This window comes from Siphateles boraxobius, unplaced genomic scaffold (genome assembly GCF_051911475.1).
Source record: "Siphateles boraxobius isolate OS27281-9 unplaced genomic scaffold, OSU_SipBor_1 22, whole genome shotgun sequence".
Classification (NCBI taxonomy): Eukaryota; Metazoa; Chordata; class Actinopteri; order Cypriniformes; family Leuciscidae; genus Siphateles; species Siphateles boraxobius.
The window spans coordinates 5,297,501-5,314,367 of record NW_027508833.1 but is presented as its reverse complement, the minus strand read 5'-3'; the positions used below and the strand labels follow the sequence as shown (position 1 = coordinate 5,314,367).

The 16,867-nt window shown below is 37.0% G+C and overlaps 3 protein-coding genes across 6 annotated transcripts in view; all 3 read right to left on the bottom strand.

Moving 5' to 3' along the window:
• Positions 1 to 7,880, bottom strand: marc1 (mitochondrial amidoxime reducing component 1). Of its 2 annotated transcripts, XM_077238496.1 has the most exons (7): positions 7,251 to 7,880; positions 6,703 to 6,873; positions 3,483 to 3,648; positions 2,727 to 2,867; positions 2,581 to 2,642; positions 2,430 to 2,501; positions 1 to 790 (listed from the first exon to the last, which is right to left on the bottom strand). In XM_077238496.1, the coding sequence occupies exons 1-7, from the start codon at positions 7,526 to 7,528 to the stop codon at positions 676 to 678; spliced, it is 1,005 nt and encodes a 334-aa protein (XP_077094611.1). In that variant the 5' UTR covers positions 7,529 to 7,880; the 3' UTR covers positions 1 to 675. The 2 variants fall into 2 exon arrangements, with proteins under 2 accessions (XP_077094611.1, XP_077094612.1); XM_077238497.1 differs by lacking the exon at positions 6,703 to 6,873 and having other exon boundaries at positions 7,251 to 7,594.
• kcnk3b (potassium channel, subfamily K, member 3b) lies at positions 7,874 to 14,273 on the bottom strand. Of its 2 annotated transcripts, XR_013206583.1 has the most exons (3): positions 13,792 to 14,229; positions 9,391 to 11,069; positions 7,874 to 9,314 (listed from the first exon to the last, which is right to left on the bottom strand). XR_013206583.1 is itself a non-coding variant. In XM_077238493.1 (2 exons), the coding sequence occupies exons 1-2, from the start codon at positions 14,072 to 14,074 to the stop codon at positions 10,201 to 10,203; spliced, it is 1,152 nt and encodes a 383-aa protein (XP_077094608.1). In that variant the 5' UTR covers positions 14,075 to 14,273; the 3' UTR covers positions 7,874 to 10,200. The 2 variants fall into 2 exon arrangements, 1 of the variants encoding a protein (XP_077094608.1); XM_077238493.1 differs by having other exon boundaries at positions 7,874 to 11,069; positions 13,792 to 14,273.
• A 1,991-nt stretch (positions 14,274 to 16,264) lies between these two features.
• ezra (ezrin a) overlaps positions 16,265 to 16,867 on the bottom strand; it is a 21,248-nt gene continuing 20,645 nt past the window's right edge. For both annotated transcript variants that reach the window (XM_077238483.1, XM_077238484.1), the window contains one exon: positions 16,265 to 16,867. This exon is cut by the window's right edge and continues 150 nt beyond it. In XM_077238483.1, coding sequence (XP_077094598.1) covers positions 16,853 to 16,867 — 15 coding nt within the window. In that variant the 3' untranslated portion in view covers positions 16,265 to 16,852.

Here is a 16,867-nt window from a genome sequence, read left to right as displayed (position 1 = left end):
TTAAGTTTCAAAAAGCTTTATGTTCAGTATGCCTGGTCTCCTTTCAACATCACAGCATTGGTAATTCTATTCAATAGTTCAGTGTCTGATGGTTGAGATCATTTAACATGTTGAGAGAAAACAATACTGAAATAGCATCAGGGTATGCCTCTTTAAAACAGTCACAGACTGTTACAATTAAGTTGTTGATTTGAGTGGTTATATGAAACCTGATCATTGCTGTAATGCAGCATAATTATCTTGCTAATACACTGGTAATTTTGAGGTACCTATAAAATACAGATTACTCACAAATCCCAGAATTCATATCTTCAATTGCAAAAAAAGGTGACATCTTGGACATTAAAGAATGGGTTCACTCGGTCATTATTTTGAGAGAGATTTTTTTGTTTTAGAATCTTCCCACAAAAAAAATGGATAGGGTTGTGTCCCTTTACCTTTGCAGAAGACTAATGGCTTCGTAATCTCCAAGACATTTGATCTATTCCAACCATAATTCTACAGCTTATACAGAAAGTTTTACAAATAATTTTTGCATATGGTTTTATTTTTCTTCTTCAATGAAAATAAGAATATTGATTCACGCCAACTTCAGAAACTGTAAATTAGTCTGCATGTAAATGAATCACTTGATTTTGAGATATGGTTTGATCTATCATTCCATCCGGCCCCCTTTCAATAGGTGATCATATAAACGGGTTCACCAACATGAAGGACGCCTGTCTTCTTGACGGTGTAGTACTGTCCCAATATTGGCGCAGTTTTCTGGTTAGGGTCTGTCATTCGATAGCTATGAAGCAAAGAAATCAAGTAGGTGATGAAAACTGTGGATATATTAAGAGATTCCAACAACATGATATAATAAAATTACCCTATGAACAGAATCAGAGCTTCCTTTATGATTTCGTTTTTTAAAGGGGGAAGGGGGTGTTGGGTTGGTGGTTGCACCACCAAATTTGAAATTCTCTTTTGCTCACCAATGCTGTATTTATTTGATAAAAATAACAAAACAGTAATATTGAGAAATATTTTTAGAATTTAAAATAACTGTTTTCTATTTAAATGTATTGTATAATGTAATTGATTCCTGTCATCAAAGCTCAATTTTCAGCATCATTACTCCAGTCTTCAATGTCACACGGTCCCTTCTTAGTATTATTGCTTAATATTTTTGTTGAAACTGTGATACATTTAAGTATTCTTTGATTAATAGTTTAATTTATTTGAAATAAAAATAATTTGCAACATTATAAATGTCTTTACTGTCACTTTTGATCAGTTTTATGCATCTTTGCTGAATAAAAATATTAATTTCCTTTCTTTTTTTAATCTTACATTTTTTTTAATCAAATAACAAATAATTGTAAGTTGTTTTTTTTTGGTCAATCATTTTTATTGAATCATTGATTTAATAAAGATATTTATGAAAAATATTGAAAAATAATTATATTTAATAGTTCTATTTCAAATAAATATTGTTCTTTAAAGCTTTCTATCCATCAAAGAATCCTACAAAAAAAAAAGATCACAGTTTCAAACTGAATACTTGTTTACATGTTAAGCATCATGCACACCGGGACGATTATCGCGTGCTTATCGCCAGCCTTTTTCGATGCGTCTTTGCGTTCATACCCAAGCGATTTTCACTGGTGATGCGCCGAGTAAACGTGCAAATTCACTCTATGACAGTAGATGGCGCTTACTGAAAAACAGAAATACCTCGGTACACAACTTGGCACTGCGCAACTTTACACTTCTGACACTGGCTTGTCACACAGAAGAAGAGAGCCAGTATTAACGTGCTTGCCAAAACCATTCACACATTTTTTGCTAACTGGCAAACAGAACATGGATATTTCAGACACCAAAGAGACTAGCAGCTCTACATTTATCTTGCCTCGTTGCATCTTCTTCTTCGTCTACTTACTTCCTCTTCGTCGTCTTCTTCTATCAGTGTGTGCCCAGCAAGACCGTTTTGTACTGAGCGCCACCAAGTGCTGTAACTTCAGCAGCTCCAGGCACGTGAACAAAAGCGCCAATCTCCTTGGTCGGACAGTTTTTAACTCGGAGCGTCAAACCAAAAAAATTAACCAGAGGCGTTTTTTTGTATTACACTTTCACACCTGCCATTTTGCGCATCCCTGTGCATACTCACATTGGCACCCTTTGTTTAATCACGAGACGTAGAAAAAGTCGGCGATAAACACGCGCGATAATCGTCCCGGTGTGCACGAGGCTTTACACATTATGCCGTGTAATAATGTGACTCTTTTTCCAGATTCTGTAACTGATTAACTAAAAAGAAACAAAGCCAAGTTCTTAGGCAAGAAGCACAAGAAGAAAATGATTGACTAAACACAACAGCCATGAACTCGTGACTCTGCCCTTTGATCTGGGTAGATTGTAATTCAACTAATGTGTGCACTTACTTTTTGAGCGTGTTCAGTGGTTCTTTCCGGGTGATGACTCCAGTCTCAGGGTCAACGGTGGTAAAGAGGCATCTGAATATTAATACACAGTATTCAATTTTTTTTACATTACTAATGATTATACTTGTGAAAAGTGTGTATTCCACTTTACCTTCCACAGCCAACAACTCTCTTCATCTCCACTTGGCCAATCTGAATATGATCCCATGTGTCCTGGTGTAGGAATAACAGAGTTTTATTTTACATCATAACACACCTTACATCATATCATTCATATTGTATAATATTCAGTTATACCTCTGTGAATGCCTCACAGTCACTGACAACAATACTGGGACGAAATTGAAAGACAGTAACATCACTATCCAAACGGCTATTCAGGTCCCTAACAGAGGCCTCCGACATTAGCATGATGGGAGCAGCGTCAGGATAGGCCACCTGAAGAAATGAAAAATCAGATCAGATAATGCCACTGACATAAGAAATAACTCAACGAAAGTTACAGGAAACACTAGATCTCTTCTTTACAGGAATGGTGAGTAATTTCCTACAATTGTGATTTCACATAGTATTGGTTTTGTGTATTGTAGACTACTAATATTAAAAAAATTATTGCCAGGTATTTAACTATATTTGCATATATGTTGAAAGGAGGTAGAAGCACAGCTGTGAAACCGTATAACATTTTAATTACTCTCCTCTGTCGGGATTCTTTTCTGTCATGACAGTATTTTTTTCCTTTTAAATATACATCTAAAGTTCTGCTTTTAGGATGATTGAGTGAAAATGTAATATAATTTTGCTAAAATAAAAATACTAAAATATAATTATGCATTTCTCATTCTCCAATTAATAAATGTATAAATACATTTCTCCTCTAATTAAATTTAAAAGTAGGAATGTTGCTATATTAAAACTAGTAATCGCAGGTACAATTATGAGACATGTTTTGTCCCACATCTCAAGAGTCAATATTACAGTTTTACAATAATAATCTTATGGTTAAAGATCTTTATTTGTAGTATGAGACATGTACAGGGCTGTCCATCAAACCTTTTCGTCCTTAGGATAGAGGGGATCTTTCTCAGAAGGCCTCTGGGCCTTTAGATGAGGTTCAAAATGCACCAGGCGAACGGCCTTGTCTGATTCCAGGTATCGAGTAAGCCAGTCAGACACATCGTCCCCGCAGTCCCTGCCCTGAACGTCTACACTAAAGACTCTGGACACACAAGCAAAATTATTTGAAAGTTTCAGTATACCACTTCAACTAGAAGAACTATCTTACAAAGAAAACTTTGGCCACACATAAAATGAGTTAGCACAGGCACACAACAGGTCATTTCTGACTGGAAAATGTTCCGTTTTGAAAATGTTTTTTTTAATTTATTTTTTTATCACAGCTTCATCGGAGTGGTACGAAAATTGGTGACTTTTGGCATTTGGAATGTGAACACACAAAAATATTGTGGGCATGATTTGAGCAGGCTAAGGCCCTGTCCCAAATGGCACACTTCATGTGGACTTTCGGTCCCGTGGACTTGAATTGCGCGTGCTCGCTGAGTCTACGAGTCCGTAGGCCGCCTCATTCATCATTTTAACGCTCTGAAGTGTGCTCAGCAGTGCCCCTTTGTACTCTTGAAGCGGTCTTCCGAGAAGCCCGCATAGATGCACTTTAACTACCCAGGAATCCTTGCGAAAGGCCAATCAGACACCAGATGGGACGAGATTTTGCTGACGGACAATTGTTAACATGGCTGAGAAGAAAATATTTACGTGCAAGTATCATTACGGTTTTTATGACCTAGGTGTACATTTTACCAGTTATTACCTACAGTTTATACAAACAATATGGTCATCGACCAGTGGTTGATGTCTCAAACATAGGCTAATAATAGCGCGATGAATAATACGATCGCATTATGATTCATTAAATAAATAGAACCGGATGTCAGGGCTTTACAGAGTCAAAGGTAACAACAACAATAGGCAGCATATTTCCCCGAACCTGCAGCTCCTGTCCATAACAACAACCAGACCGTCTTCCTATTTCCGGCATGACGATCCAATCTGTCCCAAAAATACCTCTCAATGCGTCCCCATTGACTCGCGCTAAGTGCCCTATAGGTCTGCACTACATGACGTCACCAAAGTGTGGACTCTGAGGAAGTCCACAAGTCCAGAGTGTGCCATTTGGGACAGGGCCTAAGTGGTCGTAAAATAAATAGTCACACTTGTGCTCTTCCGTCAAAAATGACTGACCATAGGAAATGAATGGGAAATCTATAAAAACACAAATTCTCTACAAATCAGCCACAATCCAGAAAAAAAGTGCTCAGCAATGGAGGGTGAAACTCTAAATTATAAACACAAATGAACATGTAGGGCTAATGTTACGTGTAACAAAATGCATTCTCTGTATTCAGGTTTGACTGTAGTAATAATAATGCAAAAATGTAAAAATAAATAAATAATGTCAAAAACCTTGACAAAAAGTATTATTTGAGAATTTCTAAATAATACATTCAAAACAACATCTTAAAAGTAAGTAATTTTGTCCAAAAACTACTAGAGAATTCAAAAGCCTCTCTATAGAGAGCTGTACATGCATCTAGTGGTAACACCATGAGATGGCATGTTTTATTTTATTTTGTCTTAACAGATGGCGCTAATCTGACTTTAAAAATTGGATTTAAAAGACCTAGTCTTTATATTAATCTGAAATACTGCATTCATTGAAAAAATATTTTAAAAAATAATATATTAAATATTAATAAGTACCATCAAATCCTCTCAAAATACAAAAGAATAAACATTATTGAACAAAAATATATTACATTGGTTTTTCTTGGGTAGAGGAAGTTTCATTTTCAGTCGTCCGGTCGCTTCTGACCGCGAAGATAACAAGTGTGACTCCCAAACGAGGAGCACCAGAGGGTTCAACAAAATGAGTTTGTCAGGTTATAAATTACAGTTCAAAATGAAGACAAATGTATTTAGGTTGTCCAACGTTATTGGAACATGTTCACAGTTAATGTGATGAACTACACCTGTGTGAACTGGGAGAAAACTGACTTTATAACACTTCAGGGAAATTCACACAAAGTATCTGTCAAAAAATGGAATTTACTGCAGTCAGGGAAGATTGAGACAAAATCACATGAGGTTTATTCCGAAAATGAGTTTCCATTGTAGTTTATGCGCATGTCTACTTGTCGTAAAAAAATATTATCCACCTCAATTGAGCACATCGCCTACGTTTTTTCTATACACATTCATGGGATTTATGCGCATTGCGTTTTTTTATGCAATATCCCAAAATACACGTAAAAATGGGTGGATGGAAACATAGCTAGAGTTAACTAATACTAACGCTATTGAATAACATTTTCTTAAAGCGAAATAAAGCTGAAAAAATATATTTAAAAAAATCTAAAAATAGTAAATATTTTACATAAATATGAAATTTTTATTCATTCATTTTTATGTTTTGGAAATGATATAATGATTAAATGATTTTACATGATATACCGGTAAGCACATAAAATTACTAAAACGAAAACTAAAAATATAACAAATAAAAGCTAAATAACAAATTAACAAAATCTTAATAATACAAGAATATAAAGAACACTAAAATAAAACGGCCTCATACAGCCACTATAATTTATGGAGTTTATATCTCACAATTCTGACTTTATAACTCACAGTTGTGATTTATATCTCACAGTTCTGACAAGATGTAACTTAACCTCGCAATTGAGAGAAGAAAAAAAAAGTCAAAACTGTGAGATAAAAAGCAGTGATTACCTTTTTTTACTTTTTATTCAGTGGCGGAAAGAACCTTCCACAAAAAACACCCTGAGGTCAGCTGTCCAATGAAATACATACATGTAAATGTGACTTAAGTGTTGGTGGCCTGGGTCACTGTTTGTAGCACTATGTACCTGCAGGGTCACCGTGATTTTGCCAAGACAGACATGTTCCTGGATCAACATATTTTGCTTGATCCTGGAATAACATTCCTGTCCCAAAATTTAGTTCTTACCCTATCTGTACCCCTAAACCTACCCATAACTTTTCCCTAAAATCAGAGGGAAATGACAGGTGAATAACACTGATGTTGAAGCGCCTCACCCTGGTTCTAAGCCTAAACTTGACATAAACTGTAAATTTGTCCCTCAAATCTGATTGGTTGATTGGAAAGTTGTTCCAGGATCAACAAAGGTGTTGATCCAAGAACATGTGGTACTTGGTGAAATCACGTTCACCGTACCTGCAGTCCACAACTGCATTACTGGGCTGGTGAAGAGGAACCCTCAACTCCTCCATCTGGGGTCCGTTTAGACACAGCTGCCCACCCTCACAGCTCAAAGACACCAACACCAGACGAGGCTGCTGTCTGCCCGTCACCATGCGTCCATCCTCTGTGATGACCAGCCAGTGACTGCAACAGTACAAAATATGCGCGAATTATGAGAGGTGTCTGAACTTTGAACCCCTCCAAAGAAAAACAAAACATGGAAAGACGACCAAATTAAGCACATAAGTACAAGTATTCATATTTTTACTGAGTTTTCAAAAGTTTTAGTAGACACAAAAGGTACAAAATAGACAAAAACATGACAACAGCTCGAGCGCTTTCGTTAGCATCTTTATCAGACGGTAAATCATTAAAAGTCACTGATAATTCGCACACTGACCCATATAACAGTAGGCTAAGTTACATTTAAAAGCGTATATGAAACAGACAGGCTATGCGTTCAAAGGAATTGCACGACTGGAAAGCAAAGATGTAAGTTTGCACTTCTAACAAATACTCACCGATCCCGCAGTTCGCCATATTTCAGCCCCATTCGCAGACATTCTGCTGTCTCTACCGACACCACTTTCCCGGACTTCATCGGATGAACCAGCAGCTGAGTAACAACTCCAACTCGGGTTAACTTTTTCTCCTGACGCATATATTTATACACGACACCGAGTCCAAGCAGAGCAACAGTTGTGCCTGCAGCGCATAATGCGATTTGCCGATTTTGGTCAAAGATTTTCATAATCATTTCTTTGAAGTCCATCTGTGTTTTCGGAAATAATATCTGCATGCGAAATTTGACAAGTCTGAAAGGTTTCTCAGCGCTCAGCAGCACGGTGTTTTTATTGCAGCCAATGAAAAGGCGCGTTGCTACTAGGTAGTTTTAAAGGGACGGGGTCCTCGCTTTGAAGTCAACATGAAGTCAAAAAACGTTCTTTTACATCCACGCTCTTATTGTGAAAGATTCATCAGCAGGTTATTTCAAAGTTAATGTTAGTTTTTTTTTATCAAAATATAACAACTTGATCACCATCTGAAACGACTTTTCTTGGCAGCTGTCGTCACCAAGATCGCTTTAATGTCAACCCTCTCACCGCAAACACCTGTCATTCAGACCACTTTTCACTAGTCTCTCAGCGGTCGTGAAGTAATTATTTATTCAAAATAAGTACCTACTCAAGAAAGTATGCGATTTCAGACATAAACTAAAAGTACAAGATCAAATAAAAGTCCCAAGAAATGTGAGTACATACAAAACTAAAGTTTGTGGTGTACTGACCACAGACAAGACTAATTACTACATAAAATAATCTGGTGGAGTCATGCATCAGACATGCAAATAAATGTGTATTGTTTTTAGTGGGTTAAAAAATCATTTCAATCAAATCAAATTGTGTTTGTTTTTACACAATTTTGGACAAATATATGACGTCACAGATTCTACCCAAAAATTGGGTTAACTTCTATTGAACTTGAAATATATTCCTTATTAAACCATTCACCGAATACATCCTTTTGTTTTACTGACATTTGGCAAAATAAGGATCAATTTCACATGGACAAAAAAAAAAATCCATTATTTTTTATTATTCTAATCAGCAAAAAGTTATTTTTGCCCTGGTCCCATTAGTAAGGACAGGATTAGAAACATAAATGTACACTCTGTCCTACCCTCATTGACCTGCTGGTCAAAAGATATTTTTTACCTTTCACATGAATATAGATGCCAAACCAGAAAAATATACATGAAAAAGCAACAGATGCCGCCACCATGAGGGGGGCATTTGTTGTAATGGCGTTCCTTCTGTCACTGTGTCATGCAGGTTTAATAGCTGAAGGCAAAGTCTTGGGCACAAAGCGATTTCTCCTTGGCAGGATGTGAAGATGGCACACACTTCTGTGTGAAGATGGCACACACTCCTGTGTGAGCCAAACATAGCCTGAGCAGCAAGGCCTCTCTGAGTCATGGGGGATACACAGGACACGATGTCCAGATCAGTGCTGAGAGGGTCCGTATGGGATAACTGATGTTTTTCCTACAGCTCTAGTTCAGACCAAGGTCATATTTATTCTTTATCTTCAAAGCTGACATTTATGTGTTAAACACCAAGAGTAATTAGATACCTCAGGTTTAAAAGTCGTATACGCTTTCTGTGCTGAGATGTTGACTCTGATATCATTCTTACATAGACAACTCTGTCCTGGTTTTTGAAAAAGCAAAGTGCAGGCAGCCAATCTGAATATTATTTTATCAGTCCACGTGACCTCCATCAGGTTAATATGTTTAGGGAGGTTGAGGGAGTCATGTTGGTATGCCATCTGGATCAACAAAAACCTGATAGGTGTTTCATTTTGCTGGTTACACTGAAGTCTTCACCGTATTACAGAGGACTCATTACAATAATGGATTCTAATAATAATATCCTTTATCAGATCGCAGTATACTTAATAAAGAGTGTCAGATGTAGTTCTCAACATCGCAAAAACTATAAATGCAACAGAATTATGGAATTGGCTACCTTTTAAGGAGTTTAAATTGAATTGGCAACCTATAGGTTTCCTATACGTTCAACTTCCTGTGGGGTACAGGAAGTTGAACGTATAGGAAGGAGAATTTATTGAAAGAATTTCAATGCAGCTCATGCATTCAACGGAGCCCCCAAAGGAACATGGTGATGGGGAAAAAATATAAGATGGGAAAAAAAAGTTTCCTGAAACTTTTATTATATAAAAACTTTTAAGATGCCCCGAGACACTTTGCTTTGTTTCTGAAAAGTATTGGTTTCCCCTGAAAAATTCAGAGTTCACTCACTAAAACATTAAAATAGTGTTTTTCCTCCAGTCTCATATACATTTTTTTTGTGAGCAAATGCAAACTTATTGCAATATTTTTTTTTCTCCCACCTCTAATTTTTCAATCACCATAATGAAATATATAGATAAATAGACTTTTCTATCTGGGTATTCACAACGAGTACGATCTATCTATCTATCTATCTATCTATCTATCTAAATTCAACTCAAATTCTGGAATTGAATTGGAATTTAAAAGGCATTCTCAGTTCAATTCTGAATGGCAAACAACACTGCAATGCAAAGCCAAAAATGGCTTAGATTTATGAAAACTCTAATACCATAAGCATTTCATCTGAACAGGGTAAAATAGCATTCCAGATGGGAAGTTTTTTGGTTAGAATATGTTTTTAGTAACTGTTAAAACATTGTCTATTGCACCATTTCAGGGTGTGAATGAGCTATTTGAAGTAGAAGACCATTTGAATTCTCCTAACAGTCATCAAAGCGTTGATAGAGAATAGATGTGTTGGTGTAAAAATAAGTTTTCATCAGTCCACCTCGATCTCGGGTGGTCCGTTCAAGCATCTTTATGTTATGTGATGCTATCAAAATAATTCATGTGACTCATTAAAGATCTACAGTGACTGTATAAGGAAGTGAGGTGATTCAGACAGAGCTGCGTCTCTTGGAGAAGAGCCTGAACGGTGAGATGTTTCTAAGGTCAGCAGACACAGTGCTAATGGCCGAGCAGTGGTGAGGGTTACACGCGCAGCCCGTTGAGCCGGGTTCGAAAAAGTGGTGGGGCGACACGTCTCCTTGCTCCATTAGCGCATCAGTGAAGGACATATCCTGCGGGAGGATCATTTGCTCTCGGCTTTTGTACCACAGGCAGGAGCACACCGTCTGGAAGTGAAGCACCTCAGCGTAGACGCTCTTCAGCCCTCGTCTTTTGTCTCGTCCCGCCGCGGCGGCTGGGCTCGGAGGGTCCGGACGCCGCCGAACCGAACCTATCTGTTGATCTTTGGAGAGCAGCGCCCTCTGCGCCGCGTCTCTTCTCTCGTCCTCGATGTTCATCGTCATGAACCGTAGCACCACTAGATTGAGGAAAGCACCAATTACTGTGAGGCCCATCAGGATATAGACAAAACTAAAGGCCACGTAATGAGGGTCGTTTTGGAGAGCGTTGTCCTTCTGCAGGGCCACGTAGTCCCCGAAACCGATGGTGGTGAGGGTGATGAAGCAGTAGTAGAAAGCATGGAAAAAGGTCCAACCTTCATAGTGGGAGAAGGCAGCTGCTCCTACGCACAAAGTGCTGACGCAGGAGAAGAAGCCGATGATCACCATGTTGGCCATGGAGACTTCCGGCCTTCGCAGGCCCATGCATTTCTTGGCTTTGTGCAACAGGAACCGGACGAAGGTGTTGATGCGTTCGCCCAGGCTCTGGAACATCACCAGGGTGAGGGGGATGCCCAGAAGCGCATACCCCATGCAGAACGCTTTCCCAGCATCCGTACTGGGGGCGGCATGGCCATAACCTTGGGAAGGAGAACAGGACAAGATACGTGTCATTCTGTCATTAATTACTCATGTCGTTCCAAACCAGTAAGACTTTAGTTCATCTTCGGAACACAAATGAAGATCTTTTTGATGAAATCTTAGGGCTTTCTGTCCCTCCGATGACAGCTACCACGTTGACGCTTAAAAAACGGGATGAAGAGATCGTAAAACTAATTGATATGAATTGAGTGGTTTAGTGCAAATTTTCAATCAAGACAATAAAGATATAGATTGCACAGCATGTTAGCCTGCTTATTTTGCTAAAAAGCATGATCTTTGCATGATCAGCTGTGTCCACATGTCATGGTAACAAAAAACGACGCTTTTAACCACAGGTCGAGAGCTGTAGTTCCAACCACACAACTTTGCGATGCCATTTGTGAATGTTTGTTGGAACTATGGTTTCAGGAAACACAGAATCAGTGAACTATGTTGGTAATGACGGAACTAGCAATCATGGTTGGCTAACGCTGTTTTTGGGAAAACACACCACTTATTGAGCTTCAAGCATCACAATAAAGATAAAGATATAGTTCTAAAAAAAATTATAAATATAAAAGAATAATAGAGTTCACGCCACAACTAACAATAATGGCATAGAGAAACAATATAATTTGAATCAATTTCAGAACGTTTTTTTTTTTTTTTTTTAATGATGAACGATAAAATCTTTGACAGCCAATAAGAATCCATCCTGCTTTCAGAGCTCGAGCATTTAAAGCAGCAGACAACCAAACGCTGGTGTGGACACTAATATGGTTAATGTTATAGTTATCTGTATAGTTATTGTTCTTGGTCTGAACCGGCCTTAAGACCCTTTTTTTTTTTACCTATGGTAATTTATGATCATGGAAGTGTCATCAACTTGCACCCATTATAATCCTGATAGTATCAAGTGATAATATTCAAAGTTAATTTAAAGATTTTTCAGAGTTGTAGAACACAGGTTAGTCAAGACCAAACCAGAGAATATCAATAGGTCTTTGGTTCCACTGAGTGTGAGATTTACTGGCTCAATTCAGCCTTGCAGAGAAAACATAAGTGTTCTTTGCTGGTGTATGTCAGGAAAACAACCTCTTAAAAAGTCTGAATAATTTAAAGAGGTAAACAGGCCAGTCAGTATCTTCACTGTTTGTAACTGGCCAGAGTAATCAGACTATTCATCAGACACACACACCCCCCACATTTATTTATACTGGATGTTCTTTAACTTTCTGTAAATATTATTACTGACGTTCATTGCACTTAGCCATCGCAATGTTATGATGATGCTGTAAACTCCACAATGAGGGCAGACTAATATGGCATTAGCCTGGAGATTTGTTGCTCTGCACGTAGCTCTCGGTATTGGGATTGTTTTCAACAAGCAAATTAGGACCATGAAGTTCAAATTAATGAAGAATTTAACATTTCAGAATCTCGGTTCTTTTTTTTAAATTTGGACAAAGACTGATTTTGTACCTATAAATTAGGTGATAAAAAAATATATTGAAATAAACCACATGTTCTGCTGAGAATGACTATACTTTTTTTATGTGCATGAACAAATAACAACCAAAATTACAAAACTAACATAATGTTAAAAGATTTATGTAAATATCTTCATCTGACCTTATCCGAACCCTGCAGTCGTAAATCAATCTTTAGCCCTATAACCAAATAAAAACTGACATGGTAACCCACAAATGGTAACATCTAAATTAACTGATTATATCCAAGACAAAAATTATTTACATTTGTCATGAAGGAAGTTTGAAGATATAAAAGTATGATTGTTTGTACAGTATATAATCACTTCCAATAAGAATAGCAAAAGCCATTTTAATCTGATACTAAAAAAGCTATTAAAGAGTCTTTCAAACAAAACATGAGGGTTAAATAGAAATAAATAAACCTATACTATCTAGCTTTATTGTCGTTCGAACAGCTAATGCAACGTAATTGTCTTCAGCTAGTGAAGACGCAGAGAGAAAACTGACATACTATACATTAGCATTTTGTATGCTCTTCCAAAAATAACCCATGACCATTTTTGAACTAATCCACCGGAAGCAATGACGAAATCACCATGAACTGTAGGATTAAGCACTTCAGTGATGACTGTATTGAGTCTAATGTCATTATATGTGTTAACTAAGCAATTATAACGAGCATATTTCACGAAGATTGAATGTTGCTGAATTTCGGCAATCTTTTTATTTCAGAGAAGCACACAGTAAAATTGATTTTACCTTTAAAAACTGTCAGCTGCAGTTGCCAGAACCTTTCCGTTAAAAATACAGTTTACAGGATGGCATTTTTGGTAAATTTATATATTAAAGTCCCAATAGCTATGTGATTACATTAGCCTACCTAATATTATTACTCTTATTTGAGAAAATATGTGCAATGGAAAAACCAAACAATGACTATAAGTCCATCGAAACTGTCCTCAAAATAAAACAGGAACACAACACAAATGCTATAAGCAACTTAATAACAAAATTCGATTTTTAGTGGAGGGAATTGCCCCTTTTCACATACATAAGGCGATTTTTCACTAATAAACCATTTTTGAAAATTAAACATTTGTTTTTGCAAGTATTAAAAGTACAACAGATTTTAAAGTTGAATGGCATATCTTAGGAAACTATAAACATAATTCGACAAGAATGACTTTATTAACAAATTAAGTTAATCAGTTAGAACTGGAAAAATTACCTATGGTCGTTATCACAGTGATGGCAAAATAAAAAGATCCGGCGAACCTCCACTGGACTCCGGCTTTGTGAGGCTTCAGAAGCAACACGACCTTTTCAATCTGATCAAAGTCAAGCCTGGTGAGATTATATTTATGCATGAGTAGAAATTTTCGATAGTCGAGCTTGCCCTTCTGGGTTTTCTCTTGCTTTGACTCGAGAGCATCGAAGACTCCCGCTCCAATGAGTAAATAGGACAATGTGCAGATAATTAAGGCGATTGTCCGCAGATTTTGCTTCTTCATCTTCTCATAGTCGCTCCAACATATCCCTCAGTTTTCAAAGCTCCGGTCCGGGCATGGGAACTTTCCTGATTCATGGCTTTTCATAACTCTCTTGCACCCCTTGGCAGCAATAACCTAACTGAGGGTCTCCTTAAAAAATGGCCACAGGGGACCGCTATTAAAAGAAGTCGTGTTTAGTGGGAGCTGTTCTTTCAGCACCACCCCCAGGGACTGATACACACACTCCTTATATGGTCATTTGTTCCCTTCAGTTAGAGTATGAAGGAAGGTTTGCGCGTTATGGATCATATTACATTGTAATTCTTAAAGGGGCTATATGTAAGAATTTAGACAGTGTCCTTTTTACATATGTTACATAGCCTACTTACCATAATAATAACAGTAAATTATTCATATACCCTAACCCTATAGTAAGTACATGTAGTTGCTTAATATTACTCGGTAGTTAAATATAGCCTATAATTACACTCTAACAATGACACACCTTAAAATAAAGTGTAACCAGAATTTTCGTGTAATCGATTTTTGTGTTTTCAATGTGTGAACAGCTTGTAAGGAGACTTAAAAAACGAGACCTTCCCCGACTTCCTAGTTTATGAAACCCTGAAGACTGATATTTCTGTGAAGAACTCCGGTTTTGTCTGGAAAATCCAAGGGATGTGGCGTTAACTCGCTCTCCCGAGAGCCTCTCTTCCGCTCTATGACACATGAATGCTAGGCTACACAATGTTCAGGAGGACAATGTCGAAAGACCCATTCTGTACTGTAATGTTAAGGTGTCATGCAAAGAAAAGGGATTCATTCATAGTCTCACATAGTCAGATCTATAGTACTACTGTAGGCTATATAGTCTCAAACCTACTTTATATTCAAACTATCATAACAGAGTAGGCTATTTTTTTTAATTTACAGAGATTTTTACATTAACGGAGTAATTAATTACCTTATCTTTTTTTGGACATTTTGCCGGTGAATTGCAGAGTTTGTGCAAACATTATCCACATAGTTATGATCAGATGCTTTCTGGACTACAGTTTTCTCGCCGCTGTCATTTTTGTGTCTAGATGTTCGCTAACAATAGGCTTTATCGCTGCAAATGTATTTCCAACTTTTTGTTATTTGTAAGCAAAGTAGTTTGCCGTGAGTATCGGGCCTTTGAATCAAGTTCAGTCAGTTGCGTGACCGAGTGCAAGCTCGACCTTAAGTTACTTGCTGCAGTTCACATAACAGCCACAGATGTCGCTAATAACAAGGAGTTTCAAATTCTACACATAGCACCTTTAAGTAATTACTGAATGTGTCACTTTTAGGAGCTTCTTGGATTACTAATGTGATAACATGATGTGCAATATAGAAAATGTAATGTAAATTGTCGCCTCTTCCTTTACATGAAAAAATAAAATAAAAATTGCTTCTTTAAAAAAATAAAACAAGCTTTAAACCTGGGAATCTTTTCTGCATTTAAACTCCCCTTGCGTATATGAAAGAGTTTGCTTATGCTTTATTAATGACAATAATATAATATAATATATAATATAATGGTCACAGCATTTTGCTAATCTACAGATTCCTGAATTTGTACAGATTCCTGAAAGTGTATCTTATAATCACTGACATTAGTAATTATCTCCAATAATAAATAAAAAATATTCATAAACCGATGTGCTTTTTCAAGGAAAGAAACCCCTAAATAAACTGTTCCTACTTTCAGTGAAAATCATTGTAGTCCAATGGAAGATTTTTATAAGAGGTTTTCAGGGAACTAACCCAGTGTAGCTAATGATCGCTGAAACGTTTTCCAATGGAAAACAGTAATCCAGGCCCCTTGCATGAATTCGCTGACCCTTTGCATATTTCAACAAATGGTTTCCAGGCTTCATAAATTGTTGTCTAGCAACATAATTAACGCTCTAGTCCTTGAGTAAATATCAGTGGTCCTTTGTGGGTTCAAGCAGGCGCACCCTTTGCATAACAATTTGCCTTTAACAGCCTCTCTGCGCATCAGTGCAAATTAAACTGTAGTTCTTTTAACGGTCACAGCATAAGGACATCTGGTTAAACAGACAATGCAAACCTTCTGCTATTCTGAACAATTCCGCTATCAAGACATTGTGCTGCTGTCTTTGTCAAATAAAATCTTAGATTGCATTTTGATTGAATCGTCTCACAGTAACTGGACAGAAGAAGTCATTCAAATCAATTTCATGTTTTTATTTCAAAATATTACATAGAAAATTGAATTTACTATGCAGCATGTAATTAAACAAAATCTGTTAGAAACATTGACTTGTTTGTTATGGCCACTATTTGATCTCATCCATGTTTTAGATAATTATCTACAGTCCTCAAACTACATTTACGCTTTTTTTGCATATTTGTTCTTTTCAAACATAAAAACTCCTTTTTGTGAGGAAGTGATGTGTTTCATGACACATAAAGATCTTAAGTTAGCCACATTAAAAAGGTTCCCATAAAAGATGACATGATTTCTGAAGACAAAGCCTTTGGCACAATTAGCATAAATAGGATCTCAAGAGTGTTCTCAAGGCAAACTTTAAAACATACACATCATTTTAGAGCCTTGAATGAGTATGTTGTTCATATTCTTCAAAAAAAAGTTACTGTACTAGTGTGTACAGTCGTGTGTAAATAACCCAGTCATTTTAAATGGCAAATACAAAGAGAGACCATTTATGATTGGATAAATTCCCCCTTGAACAGCAACACATGAGCAGAGCGCTGCTGGTGCTCGAGGTCTACTGGAGGATTGGTCGGCCATTACAAGGCTTCAAA